The sequence below is a fragment of the Equus przewalskii genome, chromosome 1, assembly GCF_037783145.1.
Source record: "Equus przewalskii isolate Varuska chromosome 1, EquPr2, whole genome shotgun sequence".
Taxonomy (NCBI): domain Eukaryota; kingdom Metazoa; phylum Chordata; class Mammalia; order Perissodactyla; family Equidae; genus Equus; species Equus przewalskii.
This window is the reverse complement of record NC_091831.1, coordinates 10941267-10968115: the sequence shown is the minus strand read 5'-3', so window position 1 is coordinate 10968115 and position 26849 is coordinate 10941267. Positions and strand designations below refer to the sequence as shown.

Sequence of the window (26849 nt, the reverse complement as noted above, 5' to 3'; positions counted from 1 at the left end):
ACGACAGGCTTCTGAAGGTGAGGCTAGAGTAAGATCTCCGCAAATCCACTTCCAAAGCTCAGAACTGGGATTTCTCACGAAATGAATAAACCCTGGAACAGGCTGACTGGCAGAGCCCGGAGTGCTAACTTTATACTAATATGAAAATTTTAAACTCATATGGGCCAGGACAATTGATTTTTATTTTGGTTTTTTCTCTATCTACCTACTGTGGTTCTCTGCATACACTAGAGTCAATATTGTTGCTAACGGCCATTAGGCCACTACTTTTGTCCCCTCTACTTCAATTAAGTCTTATAACCTCCTCCCCTTCCAGATTTTTCTTGGGTAATTTGATCTATAAAATTACAAGCATACAAGCACTTCTATGAAAGCATTCTACTGTCTTACTTTTCTAGTTCCACTCAGTTGCGTATGGGTAATACATCAACAGAGTGATTTAGCTGTTATGAACTCTCTATACATGACTTTTAAATGGGAATAAAGCATAATAACCATGTTATGCAAAGTACGCCTACCATGAAAATATAGGTTTTTTGCTTTTTTCTCCCAAATATTTTAACTTAAAGCTTTACTTATTACTAACTTTTAGATAAATGCATCTAAACAGAGTGACTTTAAACAAAGATAATTTCTTTTTTGTGTTACTTTCCACATTGAAATTATACATTACTGGCACTTAACACGGCACTAGGTAAAATCTGCACTTTCAGAATGTCCATTAATCCACAGTCCTATCTCTTTGCAGACATGCTGCAAACTGAATATAAATAAAAGGTACCACAAATAAACCAAGAATCCATACAATGATATTAAATGGAGGGGAAGTTCCAATTGCACAGGAAAATGACACTCGGCCTGCTGACCTGGCTCACAGTTGGTTTATCAGGTGGGTCCTTGTGAATAACCATCTGGTAACGTTTATAGACCTGGTAAGACTCCTGAAATGTGGCTTTGAACTGAGAACTTGGTGGAGATGATCTCACCACCCTCACCTTCAGAAGGAGTTAAAAAACAATATTCATTAATTCATTTAATTATTCTATGGAATATGCATTAACAGTTACTCCCACCCAAAAAGAACCAAAAGTTTCGATACAAATGTTAAAGCATAAACATATTTTAACATTAAAAATCAACCAGTTAATAAAGAAAAAAATTATTTCTCCAACATTATGAAGGCAGAGGATCCTGTCTAAATTCTAAGACTAAGCTCTATGAACAAATTATGTAAGCCTGCCTCTATCGTAAAATGCAGAATACTTCTGAGACTCAAGACACAAACACAAATAAATGTTCTTTATTTTTAGTTGTATGCAACTCACCCTCAGTAAGTCAGAAGGACTAAAAATGTGAATATATTTCTTGGATACTCTTTCATGCATTACTACTAACTCTAAACTTACAACTTTTTCTATAAGTATAAAAGACAACCCTCACAAAGTGTTCCTACTTCATAGCATAGTTAAGAATGAAGACTCTAAAGTGAGATTTCCTTTACTCACATCTCAATGTCACTACCTTGGTCAAGTAAATAAATTAACCTTTCTGTGCCTTAGTTTCCTCATATGCAAAATGAAGAAGAGTTAAAGAGAGTAATTGCACACAGTAACGGCTAATATTTCTTTTAACATTAATTAGTTACTAGCCAGTTAAAATGTGTTAGCAAAATAGAACAGTAACAGGAAATCAAATGCAATATAATAAAAAGGCATAATTGGAAACTTTTCATGTATGCCATGGGAAGTGATTCTTCCATGAAGAAAGAGTGACACCCAGTGGACAACAAATCTCTATCCACCTAGATATCACTACACTAAAAAGGAAAAGCTGCCAACTGTAGAAGTGTTATGTTAGCTGTGCCCGGTGCCCTGGATACATTACTATTTATGATCAAATGATAAAAGACTCCTCATAAAATATTTTAAGTAGTGTGTTCAATTCTCTTTATAATTTAGGAAGGAGAAAGGCAACAGCAAAATCCGAGTAGCCAAGAAATTATAATAGTCAAAGTTATTAAAACTTATGTCTGATAATGTATATTTATATAGTCTCAGATTCAGACTGTGTCAAAGTCAATTTTTAAAATCAAGTCTTTCATGATAAGTGATGATCTCAGATGATATTAAGCTATAAATTCAAAGGCTGACCAGTTACTAATCAGGTATGAGTATATGATAAAATCATTATGGCTAATGTTTTAGAAAAAAATTTTATAATATCAAACTAATACTGAAAACTCTAGACCTTATCTGGAAGGTAAATTAAATTTGGAAAAATAATACTATGCCTAAATTGGTTTGGTGGAATTAATAAGAGGATTGCAGTAGTATAATTTAGTACTATTTAGTTAATTCCTAACAGCTGGCTTACATATGTAATACCATCTGCTGCCTTGATCAAGATCAGAATATTAGGATGAATAAAACAGTGATTTGCCTAGTGTGATCTATTCTCCATCTAAACCAAAACTGCCAAAAGTGAAATTTTAAATAGTATTTTTTCTCTTTCACTTTAACTAATAAATTTCAATCAAGGGATACCAAAAAATCAGAGTAACTTACATAATAACAGGCTAAAACTGGAACTGTTTTCAGAACTTTAGTAGTCAAACTGCCTATTTTTTTTAATCTCCAAAAGAGAAAAGTTTCTCTCACGTAGCATTTAATTTAGTAAATACGAACATTATCAATCCCAGTTTACTTTAATTTCCCATTATTTAAACAGCAACACATCAACTGATTAGTATAACCTCAAATGAAAATACATAAGGTACTCAACAAAAAATAAAACCAACCAACCCCCTCCAAAGTACCTCTAGCTTGTGTGATGCGTTCTCTGGTAAAGATTCAAAAATCAAATCTTCAAGGGATTTGGGCTGGTTGGATTTAGCCTTCGGTGGGCAGAAAGATGGTTCCCGTCGAGCCTGCAAACCCCCAAGTTCTCCATCTGGGTTCTGCTGCATGAGTTTTAACCTCTTCCTTTCTTTCCGGATCTCCTTTGCTTTTCGACACGGAGGCTTACTCAAATCTGCCCCTTTGCCTAAAAAGAATTTCAAAATATTAGACCAGTCACATTTGGCTCTAGAAATATTTTTTCAAAGCTCTCAAAGATTTTACAGAATAAGTCCAAAGTGTTCTGTTAGGTTAGCTTTTGGGTAGATGTTTCAGAGGTTCCTGGTTTAGAACCCCAAGTTGACCTTAAAATTCTACCTTAGAAGCAGGAACTGCCAGAGAAAGTAAGCCACCGAACTTTTCAGACAGCTCTTATTGTTGAAAATCTCTTTCTTTTTTTAAATATTCATCTACTTCTCTGCTTTTGTAAGTAGAAAGAACATAATCAAATATCTGCTGCTTCAGGACACTGCTGTCTCCAACCCGTATTTCTGAGGGACATTTCTCTGAAAGCAGTGGTGACATAGATATAAGCTTAGGAATTGAGTGTAAATGAGTATTGATCTCAGAACATACTCTGACACGTTTTTTAATAAAAAAAATGGTTGCTTAGTTGAAAGATTTGTGTCTCTCTCCATCTAACTGAGGAGCCCCATTAGTTCAGCTCTAGTTAATCAGTTTTACTTTAATTAAAACAGCAAATATCAAACAGCCCTTTGAAATATAAAAATGTTAACTATTATTATAAACCACAAATTACCGTTAGTATCCTTTAATCTAGTAAGTTATCATCAAAGAATCTATCCTGAGAAAATCATGAGATAGAGGCAAATAACAAATGAAAACCTCAAAATAATCTAAATGCCCAATAAAAGAATAATTATACAATTTTTAAAACAACTAAGCGACAATAGCATACAGTCATTAAAAATGCTTTAGAAATTTTAGGGGATTTGTCATTATCCAATATTAAAAAAATAATTCCAATCATGTATAAACATACACCTCAAAAATATTTAGAAAGAAGCCTGGAAAGAAATATACCACCATGTTAACAGTCATTTTACTTGGGTTTAGAAACAGAGAATCTTCCTCTTTTTTGTAGTATTCTCTTTTCTCCAAATTTTCTAACAACGAACATAACTTTGTAATTCTTTTTAAAAAGCTATTAATGAAATAAAGAAATACGCTTTTTTTTAAGATGCTGAAACATAGTATTCACAAGTTATATAAAAGTCAGCAATAGGAAGGTTTATAACACTAGCAAGTTCAATTGTATAGAGAAGAAAATTAAGACCTAGGGTGTTAAGGGACTTGCCAGAGACCAAGAGCTTGTCAAAACAAAACATACTTGATGAGAAAATAATGAGTTCACTAATACGGAGACCATACTACTAATACTCACTAACACTTTTTCCAACTAAAAATAGTTTACCTATAAAAAAAGACTTTGAATAAGGCTAATAACTAGGTAACAGAAGACTGATTCTATAATCAGCCATTACTCTACTGCCTCAGAGAATTCATTTTCTTTGGCCAGGAAATGTGTCTTTTCTCAAATTTATTCTAGAGGCACAACAGAATATTGGTTAAGAGCACACACTCTGACGTAGGCTGCCTGAGGTCAGCTCTGTCACTTGGCTAGATGACTTTGGGCAAGTTTCCTTGTCTGTACAAGAAAGATAATAACCAGTCCTACCTACAGAGCTCCTGTAAGGAGTAAATGAGTTCATGCATGTGAAACTCATAAAACAGTATCTACATTCAACTAGGGTTATCTATTATTATCAGCTATTATATGTATCACTAATACCTAAAATAACGTTTTACCTATAGAGGTATTCCATAAATGGTAGTAAGAAAAAAAAAACTGCACTTTCTAATAGTTACTCAAATTTACATTCCCTACCAAAGTTTTAAAATTATGAATAAATTACAAAACCAGAGTGAGCAGAGAAACAACTTCTCAGTATTTTTATGAAAGACTACCTATGTCATCTTTACACCAATTAATTCATTGGACTGAGCAATCCTTTATCATGGTTGTTTTACTCTACATTTATGTACTATCACATTACCAACTGCAATGGACAGCAAATTAGGGGATTTAATCAGCTTATTTAGGGGATATAATAAATATTCAGATCAATAAATTCCTTCAGCAGAATGAAAACAGATCACCAATATAAAATCAGTACACCACACCTAGACTGCACCCTCAGAGGTTCAAGAAGTCACTCACTCAAGAAGTCTTAGGTCCAAGTGTTTTGAATAGAATTCATTTCAGTTCTAATTAAGTTCAAGGGAATATACTTTTGGGGGGATGGGGAGATTAGCCCTGAGCTAACATCTGCTGCCAATCCTCCTTTTTTTGCTGAGGAAGACTGGCCCTGAGCTAATATCCGTGCCCATCTTCCTCTACTTTCTATGTGGGACGCCTACCACAGCATGGCATTCTGAGCGGCGCCATGTCCACATCTGGGATCCGAACCGGTGAACCCTGGGCTGCCAAAGCAGAAAGTGAGAACTTAACCACTGCACCACTGGGCTTGCCCCAGGAATATACTTTTAGTATTTTTTAAAATAAAGTGGAAATACAGGTTTCCAGAGAAAATCCAAAGATTCCCACATGTTAAAAGAATAGTTTCGCACTCTTAGTGAGAGATATACTAAGGGAAAAAAAAACTAAAACAAATTGTTTAACATTTCAGTAGTCATACTGCTGGGGGTAAGGTCAGTATCATCATTCCAAAACTGCTGTGCAATGTGGGATAAAGCCAGTGGGTAACTGTGATGTTCTAATCTAATTCTACCATCCCCGATGTCCTCAAGAACCAGGTTTCTCAGTGTGGAAGAAAGAAGATACAAATGTAAAACAAATAAAAGGTAAAAATACCACAGTCTGAATTTAAATTGAAACTATCAATATGACCTCATGATCCCTTAAGACCGTTTATTGAAAAGGCCTAGAAAACAATGACCAAGCCCGCAGCAATAATGGCCTCTAGTTTGTGGTCTCCAAATACCATTTCCCACTAAAAGGAACCAGGATTCCTTGGAGAAATGGCTGGACAAGATAATCCAGGAGCATCATGTCAGATCAGATAGCAAAGAAGTCATCAAGACTATTGCAGGGGTGGGCCCCGTGGCCGAGTGGTTAAGTTCCCACGCTCCACTCCGGCGGCCCAGGATTTCGGCAGTTTGGATTCTGGGTGCAGACACAGCACTGCTCATCAGGCCATGCTGAGGAGGTGTCCCACATGCCACAACTAGAAAGACCCACAACTATTATGCAACTATGTACTGGGGGGATTTGGGGAGAAAAAGCAGGGGAAAAAAAAAAGATTGGCAACAGTTGTTAGCTCAGGTGCCAATCTTTAAAAAAAAAAAAAAGACTACTACAATTGTATCAAGAGGGCTCAGAAGCCAACTTATAGAGGCTCCCACAGGAGCAAAGAACTGTAACAGCAAATGTGTTTAGATCCATGAGTTCACAACGGTATCAAACGAAAAAAGAATAAATTGGTCAGTGTTAGAAGATGTTATTTTGAAGAATGGAAAATAAAATGCAAGAATCAAGAATTTATCCTGCTTGTGCTATAAGTTCTTAAGGGAAACACAGATGAGGGGGAAGTTCTCTTTAGAGAAGTATTCCAGTCAATGAATGATAGAATATCTCATGGATCAACGGATCTAGGCATCGAGCATCCGTGGCTACTGGCACTAAAAGACACGCACCACATTTTGTGTGTCCACTGAAAGAAGACCCCACCATGCACAAAGTAACCTTACCCATCCTCAAATAAATAATTTGAACCTAAATCTGATTAAGACTTGCTCCTCTCCAAAATGCAAAAAAAAAAAAAAAAAAAAGATTAATTCTGAATCTGATCAAGGCTCTAGATCAACCATCAACTTACAGGTGGGCAGAAAACACATTAAACTGCACTGCAGATGTTACTGGTCAAACAGAGAGAGCAAGACCAACAACTCAGAACCACCCATCCAGTTCCTTCAACAAAATAAACTGCAAATAAAAGTGTGAGAGTGATGAAAGGGGAACCTATAAATCTAGAGATTCTTTAAATATATCAACCAACTGCAGTACGTGGACATTATTTGGATCCTGATGCAAACAAATGTTTAAAACCTGGAAACTGGGGCTGGCCCCGTGGCCGAGTGGTTAAGTTCGTGCGCTCCGCTGCAGGCGGCCCAGTGTTTCGTCGGTTCGAATCCTGGGCGCGGACATGGCACTGCTCGTCAGACCACGCTGAGGCAGCGTCCCACATGCCACAACTAGAGGAACCCACAACGGAGAATACACAACTATGTACCGGGGGGCTTTGGGGAGAAAAAGGAAAAAAATAAAATCTTTAAAACCTGGAAACTTATGGGGCCAGCCCCGTGGCCGAGTGGTTGGGTTCATGTGCTCTGCTTTGGCCACCCAGGGTTTTGCCGGTTCGGATCCTGGGCACAGACATGGCACCACTCGTCAAGCCATGCTGGGGCGGCATCCCAAATGCCACAACTGGAAGGACCCACAACTAAAAATATACAACTATGTACCGGGGGGCTTAGGGGAGAAAAAGGAAAAATAAAATCTTTAAAAAAAAAAACCTGGAAATTTAGACACCTAATATTCAGTAACATTAAGGAATTTTATTTAGATGTAATAAAGATATTGTGAATATGCTTTTTAAAGTTCTTATCTTTTAGAGATGCATTCTGAAATACAGGATGATACAATGCCTGGAATTAGCTTCAGTATAACACTTGAAGTGGGGAACTAGACATGAATATAGATGAAACAAGAGTGCCCATGTGAGTCAACAATTGTTTCAAATGAAGGTAGGGTACATAGAAGTTCATTATAATATTCAGTCTCTATTTGTCTATGTTTCAAACTCTCCAAAATGAGAATTTAAAGGTTTTTTTAGATTTGATAAACTGCAAGTAATTTTTATAATAAAAAATAAAAGTAGTAAAGGAACTGATTCTATCACCCAAGAAAGTAAGAGTTGAAAGAAATTATCTAAATCATTCAAAATATTTTTTTCCTGCTTTTTTCTCCCCAAATCCCCCAAGTATATAGTTGTATACTTTAGTTGTGGGTCCTTCTAGTTGTGGCATGTGGGACACCACCTCAACGTGGGCTGATGAGCAGTGCCATGTCCGCACCCAGGATCCAAACCAGCAGAACCCTGGGCTGCTGAAGCAGAACGTGCGAACTTAACCAGTCAGCCACGGGGCCAGCCCCTCAAAATATTTTATTGGACTATTCTTATTAACTAGGACGAAATCTCAGACCAACATCAATTTAAATGCCATGAAAGCTCTATGAAAAAAACCTATTCAATAAAAATGCAAACAGAAAGTTTTCTGTGCTTTAACACATGTAACACAAACAAGAAAACTAAAATAGTTTTGTACTAAAAATCTCTCCTTTGGATCATTTTGTATAAATAAATCTAAGAAGAAATTCAAGAACTGAAGCATATGAACCATCCAAACTGATATCTTATGAAATAATTTTAAAAGAATCATACACACACATGCACACACACATACGTATATATAACAAATCCATTTAATGCTGAACAAATTTTTTCAACCTAATTCTTTTATAAGTGAAAATATAGGAAAAAATCTTACCTTATTAAAGGTAAAGTTAAACATCAAAATCTGTAAATTTTAAACTAAAATTTATTATGATTACAGAAAGAAATCTGATAATAAACTAAAGAATTTTACAATGTCTGTATTTTGGGACATAATACCTAAAATTTACTTTATCTCACTTAACACCAAAAATAAAAATGTTTACCACCATACATTTTCACCGACAAAAATTTGGTTCTCAAACTTCTAGGGCCCTAAGGTAGTAAGAAGAAATGGAACTATTTTAAAATGTCCGTATTTGGGGATAATAAGACTATTATTTCAGGATTTTTAAATATAACAGTTTTTAAAAAAGGTGATTTGACCATCTAAATCCAGGTAATAATAAGTTGTATAAAACAGGGACCTATTTTACAGATTTCATAAGTAATTCAGCTTTTTAGCTGATGAGAGGGCCCAGGGTTACAAGGTCTCAGGCACAAAGAAATAACTTAATATGACTTTAACACGGCATGATGACAAACTCTCACTACCTGGCTTAGGAGCTGTATGCACTTTAACTGAATGCGATGGTTCACCAGAGCCCAACTTCTCTTCTATGTCTTGTGACCGACTTAATTCATTAGATTCTTCTTTCTTTGAGCTCTTTCCTTTCTTCTTCTCTTCACTCTCTAAGCTCTCTTTGAGGTCATCACTGAGCGTTTTAAGGTCACATTGGATATCCAATTTATTTATTAACCCAAAGTCACCAGCAACAGCGTCCTCCATGGCGGGCTCCATGGGCTCATCTACAAATCAGAAGAAATCAAAGTCCATCAGCCAGGCCAACTGACACAGTGAAGATATATAAAGGTAAAAAAAGGTCCCTTTTATCCAATGTGGCAGAGACTACTGTGTGTCCACCAAATCCATTCTCCGTCTGCCAAAGTCACAGAGCTGCAGTTGAGACTTGAGACTGTGGCCCCCACGCAAGGGAATGCGCTGCCAGTCCCTTTGCAAGCTGTGACCAAGCTCCCACTAATGGAATATAACCAAACTGGTATGCCCAATTTTGCCTCTCGTCTTAAAGGAAATTTGTGACCCTGAACTTCTACCCTTTCCCCCTCCCTACTGGCTAGATCAGTAATAACCAGAGCAACCTTGGAAATCACATGTTGAAGAGAGTCCCAGAAAGACTTGGAGGGAGCAGTGCTGCAGGCCGACCTGGAGCACCCACACTGGACTGTCACATGAGGAAAGAAACAGACTTCTATCACTTTTCTAGTCATTGCATTTTGGTGTCTCTCATTTACAGCTATTTTAGCCTTTTATGCTAACAAGTACATCGCTGCTATGAATTCAGTTGCAGACATAAACAATTCAGAACACTGTACTAAGTCAAAGAACCAAAAGTAAAAGCTACATAAAAAGACAGGCAACTGTCAATTTACAAATGGACAGCATCCTCGAAGCTGATCTGAACATTAATTTCTGAAACTCAAAACATGATTCCTGGCCATGGAAAACAAATTTATATTGGGGCTGGCCCTGTGGCCAAGTGGTTAAAGTTCCACAGGCTCCACTTTGGTGGCCCGGGGTTTGTGGATTCGGATCCCAGATACAGACCTACTCCACTTATCAGCCAATGCTGTGGAGGCATCACACATAAAATGTAGAGGAAGGTTGGCACTGATGTTAGCTCAGGGCGAATCTTCCTCACACACGCCAAAAAAAACCTACAACATTTTATACTAACCAAAAAAATCTATTTAACTTTTAAGATTATGTACCAACAGGGGCTGGCCTGGTGATGTAGTGGTTAAGTTCACATGCTTTGCTTTGGTGGACCAGGGTTCACAGCATCAGATCCTGGGGGGAGGACCTACACACCACTCATCAAGCCATGCTGTGGTGGCGTCCCACATACAAAATAAAGGAAGACTGGCACAAATGTTAGCTCACGGACAATCTTCCTCAAGTAAAAAGAGGAAGATTGGCAACAGATGTCAGCTCAGGGCCAATATTCCTCACTTAAACAAAAACAAAAAAAAGACTATGTACCAACAATACTAATCAGAGCTGCACCAAAATTCTGATGTTCCCAATGCTCCAACTGCCCATGAACCTCTATGATCCTGAGCATTCCAGCCTCTTTGTTGTCCTCAGTTCTGCCAAGTCTGTGCCAAGCTGTCCTGAGTCCTGGTCGGTTAAAGACAGTGCATGAGGGCAAAGAACTTACCTGTCTTGCTGGCCACTGTATCTCCAGTGCTTAAAACAGGGACTGGGACATTACAGGCACTCAAAACATACTTAGGGAATGAAGTAACAAGCTAAGACTGGGGTGGGAGGCTCCCAGGATTTGGCGTTTCCTACGGCAGAAGTGAGGGAGAGCTCTAAAAACTGGTGGCATTCCCAATTCTTATGTGCATGTATTAGGCACTGCTTACAGGACAACTTTAAAAAGAAAAAAGTAAAAATACTGAAAAACTGAAAAAGCAAAGTATCTGTAACCAAATTAAATATGACTAATTATCTTTTAGGAAATTCACTCATAATTCAAAATTTATCAAAGAAGAAATAGAATTTCAGGCAATATAATTTACTGAAGTAAGCCTTACCAAACACAGAAAAATCTGAGCTTTACTCAGCATTAAAAGCGATTGTGCAATCTTGTGTAGGCTGCATATAAGCATCTGTTTCTCCAGAGATGATACCACTTTCTATTTACTTCATAAGGATATTATTAGGATGACATAAGATAAGAGTTGTCAAAGCACTGTGAAAACTAAAATTTCAAAAAACTCCAGGAAATCACAGCATCTTTAAAACAGTCCTCAATCTTCTTCCCAAACTAGATTTTCCCTGACATATATTCCCCATATCCTGGATTTGGGGGCCAGTGGTAACAGTAACAGGAGTGCCAAGAGCAATTGTCATCACTGTAGTAACAGGAGTATGATGCAGTAAGGACCCCTTCTCCCAGCTAACTTAAGAAATGGTTGAAAGTGAGAACCTTGGAAAGATACATCAATTTAAGGTAAATAGTTTTTAGACCCTCATCTCATCTTACCCTCACAATTTCCTCTGGAAATTTCCCCTTTAGCCAGAAATTTCAACATTTTTTTCAAAACCTTCTTGTGAGATTTTGATGGTTGAAACTGTAAAGGTCGACACCTAGAAAAGCAAAATAAATATTTAAAAAGTAAACTCAAACTTTGAAGAAATAAACTCAGTTCTGAATAGTATTTATTACAACGAGGCAAAGCTCACGTCCGGGATTTCTGGGTGAGGATGGAGCTTAATGTAGCCTCTAATCCCACCCCAAATCTCGCAAAAACTACACTTAAGGGATTAGAAAAAAAGAAAAACACGTAAACCAATTGGAAAAAGAGAATGGGAGAAATGTTAGAAGCTAGAAAGCAGATGTACAAGTGGTAATTGACTTAGCAGACCAACCAAAGAAAGCTGAATCCTAAGCCAACAGTGAGACAAGCCAAAAAGAAATCCAACTTTCTCTACATCCCCCCTAAAAGTCTTAAGGATTGGTGATATCTGATACCTCGAGAGATATGAGTGAAGGCAGGTCTAAAAACAGCAAGATCCCTTGAAAGTCTGTTTTGGAAGCAGTTGAATGTCAGATACCCTCCCCAACTCTGCAAAGATGACTCCCACACAACCCAACAGAAAAATGCAAACTTTCAGGAAAGAGGCAAAAACGAGCCTCTTTTTTTTTATTTTTCCTTTTTCTCCCCAAAACCCCCCAATACATAGTTGTATATTTTTAGTTGTGGGTCCTTCTAGTTGTAGCATGCAGGACACCACCTCAGCATGGCCTGATGAGCAAGCAGTGCCATGTCTGTCTCCAGGATCCAAACTGGCAAAATTTACCTCTCATGCACTTTTTCTCAGGAAGCTCTTAGAAGATGTGCTTCATTAAAATGAGGGAATGATCCAAGAAAGAGGGCAAAGGAGAGAGGAAAAGGGATCCAACTTGAGAGCCAAAGAAAACCCCCAAGATGACAATGAAAAGAGATCCCAGGATGACAGTGATGCATCAGGTCTAGAGGCAACCTGTCCAGATGAGAGCAGGTCAGAAGACTCCACAAGAGATCTTCATTAAGAAGATAAAAGTGATAAGAGTATCGGAAGCATCTAAACACACCAAGAGGAAATTTACACAGCTAGGGGAACATTTCTAAATAAGGTGGGGATAGGTACTTAGAAGACTATGCAAACAAAAGACAATTATGAACTCCAAGGAAAGCAAAAACTTGTGCAGAAAAGAAAAAGTAATCACAGCTTTACAATATGACTCAGTTGTGAAGCACAGTTAGATGGTCATAATCATGCGGTTATATGTATCCAAAATAACAATACTAAGTTGTAAAGTTAAGAATGAGGACAAAAAGGAACTTGAATGTGACGGGGGAACTGGGGAGAAATAAAGCTAAATCTTTATCTTTCAAAGAAAGAAGCTGAGATAATGGAGAAAACAAACAAACAAAAAGGATTATAATAATATAAGCACGTTACTTAAAGATAGGGAGATGAAAAAGCAAAAGAATCAGTTAAAAGATTTGAAAGCGACTGCACCGGGTAAGAGGAAATGGGATGGGGGTTCGGGAGACTGCTATCTTGCAAAATAAGCTTTACACAACTCTTTGGTTCTTTAAATTATTAGCATAAATAATTCTATATAAAAATTAAAACTAAAAAAAAAAAATCATAGCCAGCGAAGTTCATCCTCATTTACACTCATGTACTGGGCGGCCCCTAACGTCTGCCTAACAAGAAGCTAAACTATAGGCTATACTGGCCCTGCCTTTACATTAGGTCTCATTATAACTACCACAATAAACAAAGTGAAATAACCAAAAGAGTATATATATGCAAAATGACTCCCTAAGACCAATATATATAATGAAGTTGTGGAAAGAATAACAACTCAGGAAACATTTGATTCCATGCAAAATTACAAAATGCAAAAAAACCACATTTTATAATTACTTTGATTTGCAGTATTAACTGAATCCCTTTTCTTCAAAGCAATATACCTGGAACAATGCTTTGCATGTAACAGGCAACCAATAAATTATAGATACTTTAACTTTTCCTTTAACGCACTCAAATAGGTCTTTCCTGATCAGAGATTCTCAGGGTTCAGGCCAATCAACTTCAGACTTATCTGAACAGAATCCTGACCATAATCCAATAATAAATTACCATCTGAAGGAAAATGACTTGTGCCTTTGAAGATGTCACCACTTCATAACCACTAAAGCTGAAAGAGGACAGCACAGCTGCTCTCTCATTTTACTCTTTGTATAATTAATAAGATGGTGTCACCAAACCAGACACCCATCTTTTCTCCTTACTGTCCCAGTCCTACGACCAGTTACATAAGAGACTCTTAACCAGGAATCAGTGCAACTTTGGGAGTCTGTGATTATTCTAAAATTAACACGTAAAATGTTACATATTTTTGTCTATATGCCCCCTCCCTTGTTGTGTTGTTTTGTTGCAGAGAGGATCTATAACTTTCATCAAATTCTCAAAAGAGTCTACAACCCAAAAACAAGTTAAGATCAACTAAAGGAGACAGCTGTGTGGACCAGCCAAAAAGCGATGTTTCCTTTTTTATCTAGAGTATATATATACATTGAAACTGTAGACAAATGCTTCACAATGTTAATTTCCTTATTTTCTACCAGAAGAAGGGGAGGGGGGGAAGAGAACAATGAGGAGGAAGAGGAGGACAACAATGAGGAGGAAGAGGACAAGGGGGAAGGGGAGGAGAACCTTTATAATCAAAGAAGGAGGGAAAGTCCTTTCATGTTAGGGCGGGGTGAGCCGGGCACAAGGGAAACCCAAAAGATCACGAAAAATTAAGCAAACACTTTGTAGGAAAATAGACTTTTTAGCGTGTTTTTCCAATGAAGAAAACTGGACACAATACACATAGCCGTTAAGTGTCAGCCCTCCTCCTCCCCATACAGGATCCTACAGCATTGTCTGAATGTAAGCACTGTGCCAAGTAACACACCAGAATGGGGAAAGCCCCAAGCTAAAACTTATAAAAATTTGATATCTAAAAGTAATTTGAGTATTTTCCAATATTTTCTGAACATTTCATGGTATCATTGACTAGACTGCTAAGTAAAAAGGGCATTTTTTCATATCACTATTTATATCCAAACCAATTAAACATTATTAAAAGCTACCGGTCAACAAACGAATTAGCATCAGTATGTAGAAAGACATAACTCATTTGCTCTTCCCTATAAAACATGTTGACCTAGAACAAAAATTAGCATTTAAGAAAAGCAAGTTTCTACTAAAACATTAATACTAAATACTAAATACTCTTTCTAAAATACTAAAACTCTTTCTAGAAATCAAAATTCTTACCGTATTGTGTACTGAGGACAACATGTTTGGTTCATGACAGGTTTGTACACATATTTCCCGCTTCTAAAATTATAAAATAGTTTTGTTAATTTCTTACACATTTTTCACATGTGCCAAAGTAGATTAGTACAAGAGCACAAAATTAATTACAGTAAAATCTAATCAATTGTGTAATAATGCGTTCAGGTTTAGCTACTCTTCGTAAACTAAGTAATCTTGAAATGGGGGTGTACCAAGGACCAGCGCCCAGCTTTCTCTCCTAAACCTTTACATATGTACCCCAAGGTGAGTCATCTCAATTACCCTCGCATCAGGATCTGCAATCCCTCAACCTACCACCAATCCTCAATACCACAAAGACCATCAGAAAAAAATGCCCCGATGCTGTGGGACTAACGTATGCTGCTGCCTAGACATTCACACTTGGGAGTTCCACTTGCACCAGCACAAAGTACCCCAAAACTAACCTGATCCTTTCCATGCTTTCTGGATCTCAGTTAATGGCAGAACATGATATTATGGGATGAATTTTGTTCCCCCAAAATTCATATGTTGAAGCCCTAATCCCCAGTACTTCAAGATGTGACATTTGGAAATAAGCCCTTTAAAGAGGTGATTAAGTTAAAACGAAGCTGTTGAGCCCTAATCAAATCTGACCAGTGTCTTTATAAGAAAAGGAAATGATACACACAATGAGACACTGGGCACTAGGGATGTGCACACAAAGGGGAAGGACCACGTGAGGACAAAGTGAGAAGGCAGCTGCGTGCAAGCCAAGGAGAGAGGCCTCAGAAGAAGCCAAAGCTGCCGACACCTTGATTTTGGATTTCCAGCCTCAGACAGTAAGAAAACACATTTCTGTTGTTTAAACCACCCAATCTATAGCATTTTATGGCACCCAAGCAAACATACACGAGTTCAGTTCCCAAGCCAGAAACCTGGAAGTCCTCTCAAACTCCTCTCTCTAATGCACCTCCATATCCTGTCAGCAAGCTTTCTACTTCTAAAATGTATCTTCAATCTGTCCCCTCCTGTCTATCGCCTAACCTACCACCACTGCTACTGCCTATGACAGTAGTCCTCACCACCTCACGTTTGGACACTGCAATAATCTCCGGAACTAGGCTCCTGCCTCCAGGATCACCCCCTCAAATACCTCTCTGCTGCCTGAATGATTATTTCCAAAACACAAATTCCATCACATTTCTCTCTAACATAGAAGCCTTTAACAGCTCGCCTCTGCCTTTAAAAAACAGAAGTCCCTATCATGGCATACGAAGTCCTTCAACATCTCACCTCTATCTACCTCTCAGGCCTCATTATTAAGTTTAAGGAAAGTTATGAAGATTCATTTGTTATGCTCAATCCCATGTCTTTCGGGGAGTATTGGCACAGGGTACTCAACAATGCTTATATTTACGTAAGGAATTTAACCCAATAGTTACTTTTAAATCATCTACATAAAAATAACTACCAAAAAAACTTAGCCATCAAAGGCTATGTATGAACCTTAATGGAATCGAATCCTGATTCAAATAAACCAACTATAAAAATAACAAGACGACAAAGACTTTTTTTTGAGAAAAACAGAAAACCTAATCAAAGCTAGGTAACAGGTGACATCAAAAAATTATTATTGATTTTGTAAAGTATGATGATGGTATTACGGATATGCTAAAAAGGAAAAAAGAATCCTTCTCTCTTAGAAACATATACTTATTACAGGTATACTGACATGATATCTGAAATTTGCTTTAAATTATTTTGGGGGGGAGAAAAGGAGTATCTTAGTCTGTTCATGTGCTATAACAAAAGGCAATAGACTAAGGGGCTTATAAACAACAGAAACTTATTCCTCTTCGTTCTGGAGGCTGGAGAGTCCAAGATCAAGGCGCTGGCAGATTTGGTGTTGGGTGAAGACAAGGTTCCTGGTTCATCTCTTCCTTGTATTCTCACATGCAAAAGGGCCAAGGGAGCTCCCTATGGTCTCTTTTATAAGGGCACTAATCCCATTCACCAAGGCTCCATCTTCATAACTAAATCATCTCCTAAAGACCCCCCTTCCAAATACCATCATACTGGGAATTAGGATTTAACATACGAACTTTGGGGGGACACAACATTCAACCCATCACAAGGAGCAAGGAGAACTGACGAAACAAGACTGGCGAAATGTTAACAACTGTTAAAGCTTAGTAATAGGTACATGAGGTTTATTATAATGTACTCTCTACATTTGTGCATATTTGAAGTTTTCCTAGTAAATATCTTTAAAAGGAGAGAGCGCAAAATCACTATACAAAAGAATATAATAAAAAATTTCTTAAACCCCTTTCCAACAACAGGAAAACATTTTAAAGGCAAATAATATTTTTCCATTATAAGAAGCACCTGAGTAATAAGAAAAGTGCTTTTGTATCAGAGCTTTACCTTCGCCATCCTCGGTCGATAAGATCCTGATAATCCTGTACTGTCATGGAATGTGCCCACATGCCTGAAAAAATAACTGCCATGTTAACTATAGCAGGTTTAACTTTTCACTTTTTTTTAACGCAAAGCATTATTTTTTAAATGTGAATATTGAGGCAAAAAAAAATTTAATTCACATTGGAGAAACGAAAGTTTGCACATACTTCACACTTGTTAGTTTCACATAACACACAACACAAATGAAGAGAGAGATATTTATCTTAGTTCAAAAAAACCAAACACATCAAAGTGATTACATTTAATTCAGGATTAGTCAATAGTCTCTATGACATCATAAATTTAGGTCCTCGCTGCAATTGGATTACATTGCATCTTTAAACCATAATATCTCCAATAATTTAATAAGTTAGTCTCTTCAACAGAATTAGGAAGCACATGTTTTCCTGTGCATATAAATTCTCCTGATTTTAATATATGTTTACAGCATAGTCTTGAACAGTGAAAATAGGACAAAAGTATACAGCAATATTCTTTTTCAGTTTTAAAAGTTACCCATAAAAACTGAAAGTTACCCAAATACTCAGGAACAGACAAGTGATTACAGGGACTATCATTTATCAATATGATGGAATAATTATGCAACCATGAAAAAAATGAAGCCTATGGGAAAACATTAAAAGGTATATTTGAGTTAATGTTAAAAGAAAAATGATTTCTTCCTCTGATAAACAGTAAACTGCAGCAGAGGTATGTAAAGATAGAGGTGGGCTTGGCAGAGCAGGATGTAGTGAGAAAAGCACAAACACTAGAGTACAATAGAAAAGTCCAGAAGCCTGGTGGGGGCCATTAACACCAAGTTTCTCAATGACACTCAATTTCATCATCGGTACAATAGGCATAATAAAACCTACACACCCAATAGGTGGGTGCCCTACAGCAAAGATTATTATTAGAATTAAAATCAAGATGATAGAAATTCAGTTCTCTCTTTAGATGAAAAGGTTGAAAACAGGTTTCTTTTACACGACTTTAGACAAAAGATATCTATATTAATCAATTTTCTCTTACTAAAATTACCGGAAAAAATAATTACAGATCTACGCAAATATTAATTTTAGAAATGTTTAATATAATTTATTACTTACTTACATATTAGCATTTTTCACAATGCTAAAATTCCAAAAATAGGAGAGGAATATCTACCACCCTAAGGCAACCAATGTCACCATCTGGTGTGTTTCACCAGGCTTTTTTTCCCTCCCAGACCTGTAATCATGTCACAAATGTCAATTGCATCCTCTTTATTTTCTCCCTTTAACTCTACCCTCTAAACATTTCTCCGCTTACCTCGTCTTTGTAATCCTCACTCCTAATGTAATTGCATATTACATTCTACTCCCTCTTAGCCACAAAAACACCTAATAAACACTTTTAATTAACGAGTAAATGGACACACCATAATCGTCCAAATCATTCCCCTACTGCAGGGCATGTGAAATTTTTTTTTAAATGGAAACTACCTAAATTTATATCTTCAATGGATATCCCATTTTCCACAATGCTGCCTTATTCTTTAAAAGAAGAAATTCTACATTTGCCAATGAATGACAGCAGAAAATAAACACAGTTTTGTTTAAAGCAACAAATCTTCCAAAAGAACCCTGAATCATGATGCGGGGGCAGGAGGGGCTGTAGGCTGGCTTTGTTGTCGTCGTCATCGAGGTGGGTGGAGGAATGACAGGGCATATAAGCACCTGGTAAAATTCTCAAACACATCAATACAAACAGGCTCCCTCGCCAGCAGCGACTATGGTCACCAGGCTCTTGTATACTCTTTCAGAGACGTTTTATCCAAGGATGCCCATGCCCACGTGCACACCTACCTTTTCCTACATAAATAACACCACCCGACACTCAGTCCTACATCCCTCGTTCCGTACTTCTTATCGGGGATGCTCCTACAACACCATCAGCACTTATAGATCAACCCCAGCCGCGAAGGACCACACTACAGTGCTCCCCGGCTCGGCATGCCATCATCTATTTATCGTCTCCCATTGATGATGGACACCTGCTTCCACACCTTTAGCGACTGCAGGACCCTCACTACACCTGTGTGAGGAATAAGCGCCTAGAAGCTTCCCTGCTGAATCAGAGGTGAGGTCCGCTTTGAGTCTGTCAGTCACCGCCCCTGCGGGGGAGCCCCGTTCCGCACTCTCTCCGCGAGACAGGGGCCGGGCAGGGGCTCCAGCCGCCGCGGTCCCTCGAGCCGGTCGGCCCGGGCCGGGCGCCGCGACCCCCAAGGCAGCCGGCCCTGCGCGGAGCCCCCGAGGCCGCGGCGCCCTCCCCGCCCGCCGGCCCGGCCCGGCCCGCTCACCATTGGAGCGACTGCCCGACTCGTTCTTGCAGTAGCCGCACCGGTAGAAGTCCTCGCCCTCGAAATACTCCACGATGCTAGGCGAGAGAGCGGCCCAGAAAGCCATGGCCCCGGCCCTAAAAGCGACGCGGCCCAGCCCGAGACCACCACCGCCGCTGCCGCCGCCGCCACCCCACAATGCCCCGCGCCGCCCGGGCGCCCTGAGGCGCGCGCGAAGCCGCTCGGCGCCCGCCAGCCGGGCCTCGCCGCGAGTCCCCGGCGCCGACGCCGCCCGCGCCATCTTGACCGAGGGCAGCCTTCCGCTATTTCCGCTCCTTCTCCAAGAGGGACCACCATGTTCGGTGAGGGGGAGGCGCCGAGACTGAGCGTGAAGGGAAACGGTCGGGGAAGAAACGAGTGGGAAAGGGAAGCGGGAGCAGGGGAGCAGGGCTTGGGGGCTTCCCGCGAGTGGCTGGCCCGGCCGTGCCGGGCGGGCGGACTGGCTGGGGGTGGACGCGGGCGGCGGCGGCGGCCCCGTCGACCGGGACACTCACCGCAGGACGCCTTGCCCTCCTCGCAGTCGCAGTAGCCGCAGTGGTAGCCGGCCTTGAGCCCCTTGTACTCCACCACCGAGCCCATGGCCGCCGCCGGGTCCGCGCGGGCCGGCCACGCCTCTCGGCGCCCAGGGGCCGACCTCGGCGGAGCGCGGGGCCCATGGATGGGAGGAGTGGAGAGCGAGGCCCCAGCCCCCAGCCCCTGCTCGGGCCCCGGGCCGGGGCCGCGTTGGGGTCGGGGACTTCCCAGAACGTTAGCATGGATGGTAATGGTGCCCCCGGGCCCCGAGTTAGGGCCAGCTCTTCCCTCAACTGCATGTTGTCAGCCCCATTTTACAGACAAGGAAACTGAGGCACGGAGGTTGTGATCACTCACTCATTTCTGCAGGTCTCAGTTTAAAAGTTACCATCTCAGGCCGCCCCTGACCCCCTTGTGGGTAGCCAGCTCAGGTTTCTTCCAAACCAGCAAGCGCTCACTTAAGTGCCCAGAGGTTCAAGTGCACGTGCAGGTCCTCTGTGCATGGCTGGCATTGGCGAATTGAAGACCATTTAACGCTTTTGAACGAAACAACTGTCAGAGCCAGTTGCTGCCTCGTGCCACTGTGAACCCGGTGCCGTCATATCTTATAACTTTTAAAGAGAAGCTCTTGTTTTTTAAAGTATCATTTTTAAACGTTACTTTGAAAGAATTTTTTTAATGTACAGTCCAAACAAAACATTTATATAGGCTGAATTCAGCCCATGAGCCTCCAGTTTGTGAGCACTAATTTTAAGAGGATTTCTTAGAGAGTAATAGTCTGAGGCAAAGTACAAAAATGGATACCTGCATCAAGGTAATATTCCTTAACCTTTACTTCTGTGTGCACACATAATTTAAGCCTGTCTTTACCAGGCAACAATAAAGCTGATTATCTTTTTGCAGTGTTTAAAAAAAGTGAAATCATGAAACTTGGAGAAACAGAGGTAAACTTTTGAGGTCAAGTTCAACATTCTTGCCCCCAAGGTCGACTGCTCTGGAGGTGTGCCTAGTTAAGTGCCTCACAGGATGGGAAAGAACCTAAAGGATAGCTATGTAACATGCAGGAGGTTTTTAGGGCCCCTGTAGGTTTCTCCAGCTCCTCCAACTCCTTAGACCTGAAGAATCCTTGGTAGATCTCAGTACTCATGTCCTTAACACAGATTTCATCCATTTTGTTCATTGTGGCAGATTTGACCGTTCGTGGTCTTTACCCCAGCCGGGTTCTCATTTTGGATGAAAATAAGGGCCTGTGAAATGAGACAGCAGAATGCTATTCTCAGGACAGAGAGTAGGAGGCTTTTCAGTCTTATAGCCTTGTCACACTTCACTTCTGTCCCTTTGAAGCCCCAACCCTATCCCAAGCCCTAGACCAACTGCAGCCAGGACACTCCAGGGCATACCCACCTTGAACAACAATGAGGATGTCCAAAGTTCTGGGCATATGGGTTAACTCATTTAATCCTTACAGCAACTTCACAACATAGGAAACAAAGACCAGAGAGGCTAAATAGCATGCCAGAGGTCACACAACTAGTAAGAGACATATAGGAACGGGAAAAGGTGACAAAAATCAGATAAATTGAAGAGGAAAAGAGATCAAGTTTGGATCAGGTTTGGACTTATGTAGGGCAGTGGTTCCTAGATGTCTTTACTTTGCTGACGGTCAGAGACAAAGTTTTCATGTTCCAGGCCCAAATCAGAAAAATAATGCAAAGCTTCATTTAATTGCCCACTTTGTGAGGAAGATGGAAGGGAGGGCGCTATTAGAATGTGCTTTTAGTTGTGAAATTGCCAACAATAGAGAGTTGTCTTTTTTAATTTTCTTACTTGACGGAATAAAATGCTGACAACACTAGCATGTTTGGTCCCATTAACATCTTTTTGTATCACTGAATGTGAAATCGATCTGCAAAGCCTAAGAGTGAGGCTCAATACTAGGCCCTGATGATGTGAAAGAATCTGTATGGTGATATGCCCAGTCATGTTTCTTGAATTAAAGGGAATGAAGTGAAACACATTATTCTTTCCTTCCAAAGAAAGTGTTGTGAGTAGCTAGGACCTCAGTTAAGCCAGGGAAAAAAGTAAAATACAGAGAAGAGGGGCAGTTTAGAGAGGAGGTATGGTATGAGCAGAGGCAAGGAGGTGGATAGGAACACCAGTGTTCTCAGGTGCTGGTGGTGATGGAGTCCTAGAAGATGTTTTCCTAGAAGGTGGGCCACTCACTGCCAAGAGGCCTCAGGTTAGACCCCTACCTTCCACCATCTAGACCTGCACTCTCCAATTTAGTAGCTACTAGCCACATGTACCTATTGAGCACCTAAAATGTGGTTAGTGCTACAGGGGTGCTGTACTTTTTATTTTATTTTCTTTAAGTGTATTTGAATTTTTTAATTGCAGCAGTATAGAACACCATGCAAGATAAATGCCAAAAAATCTACTTGTAGGCATATCATATTCAGCCTGCAGAAAATCAAAGACCAACAGGAAGATCTTGAGAAAAAGCCAGAGGGAAAAAAAGCACTACCTATAGAGGAGCAAAGATAAGAATTACATCAGATTTCTCTTTAAAAACCATGCAAGCAAGAGAGGGAAGTGAAATATTTAATTTTTTTTTTTTTTGAGGAAGATTAGACCTGAGCCAACTACTGCCAGTCCTCCTCTTTTTGCTGAGGAATCCTGGCCCTGAGCTAACATCTGTGCCCATCTTCCTCTACTTTATACATGGGACGCCTACCACAGCATGGCGTGCCAAGCAGTACCATGTCCACACCCAGGATCCAAACTGGCGAACCCCGGGCCACTGAGAAGCAGAACGTGTGAACTTAACCACTGCGCCACCAGGCCAGCCCCGGAAGTGAAATATTTAAAGTGTTGCAAGGAAGAAAACCACCAACCTGGAATTCTGTATCCAGCTAAATTATCCTTCAAAAGTGAAAGAGAGGACTCAGACAAATAAAAACGGAGGGAATTTGTTGCCAGTAATTCTGCTTTTCAAGAAATGTTAAAGAAATTCTTCAGAAAGAAGGAAAATAATATAGGTCTGTAACTCAGAGCTGCATAAAGAAGGAAGAGTGTTAGAGAAGGAATAAATGGAGGTAAAATCAAATTTTTTGTTTTTTAAAGTCTTAATTGATCTAACAGATAACAGATGGTTCCAAATAATAATAGCAACTTGTATAGGGTAATTATAGTTTATGGATAATTGACATGAATAACAGCAATGTTATAAGGGATGGGAGAGAGGAACTGAGCTGGAAATTCTCTGTTATAAGATACTTGCACTGCCTGTGAAGTGGTATAGTGTTATTTGAAAGAACTTGGGTTAGTTGTATATGTATACTGCAAAGTGAAGAACAACCATTTAAAAAAGCAAAAAAAGAAGTATAATTGCTGGGCTAAGAGAGGAGAAAACAAGTAGAATCATGAAATGCTTAATTAAAACCAGAGAAGGCAGGAGAGGGGGCAGAGCAAAATGGCAGGGTGAGCTGACCCGGGATTCTCTCCCCTCCAAAATACAGCAAAAGATTGGAAGAACTGAATTTCAGAGAACAAACATAATGCCAGCTCGTTAGAGACCTACAATACCAAGAAGGCGGAGATCATAACCTTGCTTACACCTCCGGAGGCGCTGGAACGGTAGGAGAGAACATCGCTCCCTCCTCTAGAGTCTGTGATCGCTGCGGCACGGGGTCAGGAAGGAGTTGGGGAGGGGCCGCGCAACGGAGGGATCATCCAGGACTCCTGCCGCTGATTCAGTGGAGACCCGCTGACTGGGGGAAAGCTTCTGTCCGTGGGGACCCTATAAATCAAGGGCCTTGGGAGACCAGAGAACAGAACTGATCTGAACCCAGACCGGCGTGTGTAACAGCCCCTCCCCCCAGCGAAGCCAGTGGGCGCAGCCATCTTGCCCCAAGGGGAGAGCTCATAACATGCCGCTCTCGACCCCCATCTAGTGGCGACAGGCTGTAACTGCAACTGAATTCTACCACCATGAGAAAACACCGCTCCTCTACCATCCAGCAATTTATAAAAGCCCCAGACCAGAAGGAAAACAATAAAAACACAGAATTAAGTCCTGAGGACTTGGAATTAGGTAAACTAAGTGATAATGAATTCAGAGCAGCTATAATCAAAAAACTTAATGAGGTAGAGAGAAAGATAGAGAAACAAGCCGAGTTCTGGAGTTACTTCACAAAAGAGATTGAAATCATAAAGAAGAATCAAACAGAATCACTTGAGATCAAAAACACAATGGACCAGATAAAACAGAATATGGATTCCCTGAATGCCCGTGTAGACAACATAGAGGAGAAAATTAGCATAATCAAGGACGGACAGGCTGAATGGCGCCAGACAGAGAAAGAAAGAGAACTAAGAATTTAAAAAAATGAGGAAAATCAAAATGAAAAACAGAAACCACACGATCATCTCAATAGATGCAGAGAAAGCATTCGACAAGATCCAAAACCCATTTATGATAAAAACCCTCAATAAAATGGGTATAGAAGGAAAGTACCTCAACATAATAAAGGCCATATATGACAGACCTACAGCCAACATCATACTCAATGGACAAAAACTGAAAGCCATCCCTCTGAGGACAGGAACAAGACAAGGGTGCCCACTTTCACCACTCCTATTCAACATAGTACTGGAGGCGTTGGCCAGAGCAATTCGGCAGGAAAAAGAAATAAAAGGAATCCAAATAGGTAATGAAGAAGTAAAACTCTCGCTGTTTGCAGACGACATGATCTTATATATAGAAAACCCCAAAGAATCCATAGAAAAACTATTAGAAATAATCAACAGCTACAGCAAAATAGAAGGGTATAAAATCAACATACATAAATCAGTGGGTAGCATTTCTATACACTAACAATGAACTAACAGAAAAAGAACTCAAGAACTCAATCCCATTCACAATCACAACGAAAAGAATAAAATACCTTGGGATAAACTTAACCAAGGAAGTGAAGGATCTATACATTGAAAACTACAAGACTTTCTTGAAAGAAATTGATGACAACATAAAGAGATGGAAAGACATTCCATGCACATGGATTGGAAGAATAAACATAGTTAAAATGTCCATACTACCTAAAGCAATCTACAGATTCAATGCTATCGCAATCAGAATCCCAAGAACATTCTTCAAAGAAATTGAACAAAGAATCCTAAAATTCATATGGGGCAACAAAAGACCGCGAATTGCTAAAGCAATCCTGAGCAAGAAAAACAAAGCTGGTGGAATCACAATCCCCAATTTCAAAACATACTACAAAGCCACAGTGATCAAAACAGCATGGTAGTGGTACAAAAACAGGTCCACAGATCAATGGAACAGAATTGAAAGCCCAGAGATAAAACCACACATCTATGGACAGCTAATCTTCGACAAAGGAGCAGAGGGCCTACAATGGAGAAAAGAAAGTCTCTTCAACAAATGGTGCTGGGAAAACTGGACAGCCACATGCAAAAGATTGAAAATTGACCAGTCTTTTTCACCACACACCAAAATAAACTCAAAATGGATCAAAGACCTAAAGATTAGGCCTGAGACAATAAGTCTTCTAGAAGAGAATATAGGCAGTACACTCTTTGACATCAGTTTCAAAAGAATCTTTTCGGACACTATATCTCCTCAGTTGAGGGAAACAATAGAAAGAATAAACAAATGGGACTTCATCAGACTAAAGAGCTTCTTTAAGGCAAGGGAAAACAGGATTGAAACAAAAAAACAGCTCACTAATTGGGAAAAAATATTTACAAGCCACTTATCCGACAAAGGGTTAATCTCCATAATATACAAAGAACTCACACGGCTTAACAACAAAAAAACAAACAACCCGATCAAAAAATGGGCAGAGGACATGAACAGACATTTCTCAAAAGAAGATATAAATATGGCCAATAGACACATGAAAAGATATTCATCATCGCTAATCATCAGGGAAATGAAAATCAAAACTACACTAAGATATCACCTTACACCCGTTAAATTGGCAAAAACATCCAAAACCAAGAGCGACAAATGTTGGAGAGGTTGTGGAGAAAAAGGAACCCTCATACACTGTTGGTGGGAATGCAAACTGGTACAGCCACTATGGAAAACAGTATGGAGATTTCTCAAAAAGTTAAAAATAGAAATGCCCTATGACCCAGCCATCCCATCACTGGGAATCTATCCTAAGAACCTGAAATCAGAAATCCCAAGAGTCCCTTGCACCCCTATGTTCATCGCAGCATTATTTCCAATAGCCAAGACGTGGAACCAACCTACATGCCCAGAAACTGATGATTGGATAAAGAAGATATGGCATATATACACAATGGAATACTACTCAGCCATAAAAAAAGACAAAGTTGGCCCATTCGCAGCAACGTGGATGGACCTCAAGGGTATTATGTTAAGCGAAATAAGCCAGTCAGAGAAAGACGAACTCTATATGACTCCACTCATAGGTGGAAGTTAATATATTGACAAGGAGATCTGATCGGTGGTTACCAGGGAAAAGGGGGGGTGGGGGGAGGGCACAAAGGGGGAAGTGGTGTACCCACAACATGACTAACAATAATGTACAACTGAAATC

At 39.8% G+C, this 26849-nt stretch overlaps 1 protein-coding gene across 20 annotated transcripts in view; it reads right to left on the bottom strand.

Annotated features, from left to right (window-relative positions):
- ATE1 (arginyltransferase 1) overlaps positions 1-20834 on the bottom strand; it is a 163959-nt gene extending 143125 nt beyond the window's left edge. For 3 of the 20 annotated variants that reach the window (XR_011528643.1, XM_070580748.1, XM_070580816.1), the window contains exons 1-7: positions 19708-19921; positions 17331-17394; positions 14901-14963; positions 11563-11666; positions 9047-9301; positions 2816-3042; positions 867-995 (exon numbers count right to left, since the gene is read on the bottom strand). Coding sequence is in view for 15 of the 20 variants with exons in the window: in XM_070580748.1 (XP_070436849.1) it covers positions 867-995; positions 2816-3042; positions 9047-9301; positions 11563-11666; positions 14901-14963; positions 17331-17394; positions 19708-19813 (948 nt within the window). In the remaining 5 variants the exon portion in view is untranslated. Of the gene's footprint in view, positions 1-866; positions 996-2815; positions 3043-9046; positions 9302-11562; positions 11667-14900; positions 14964-17330; positions 17395-19213; positions 19620-19707; positions 20046-20240; positions 20479-20616 lie in introns of those variants that run through there. The other 17 variants (XR_011528721.1, XR_011528715.1, XR_011528937.1 and 14 more) reach the window with 16 other exon arrangements.
- Between the last annotated feature and the right edge of the window lie 6015 nt (positions 20835-26849).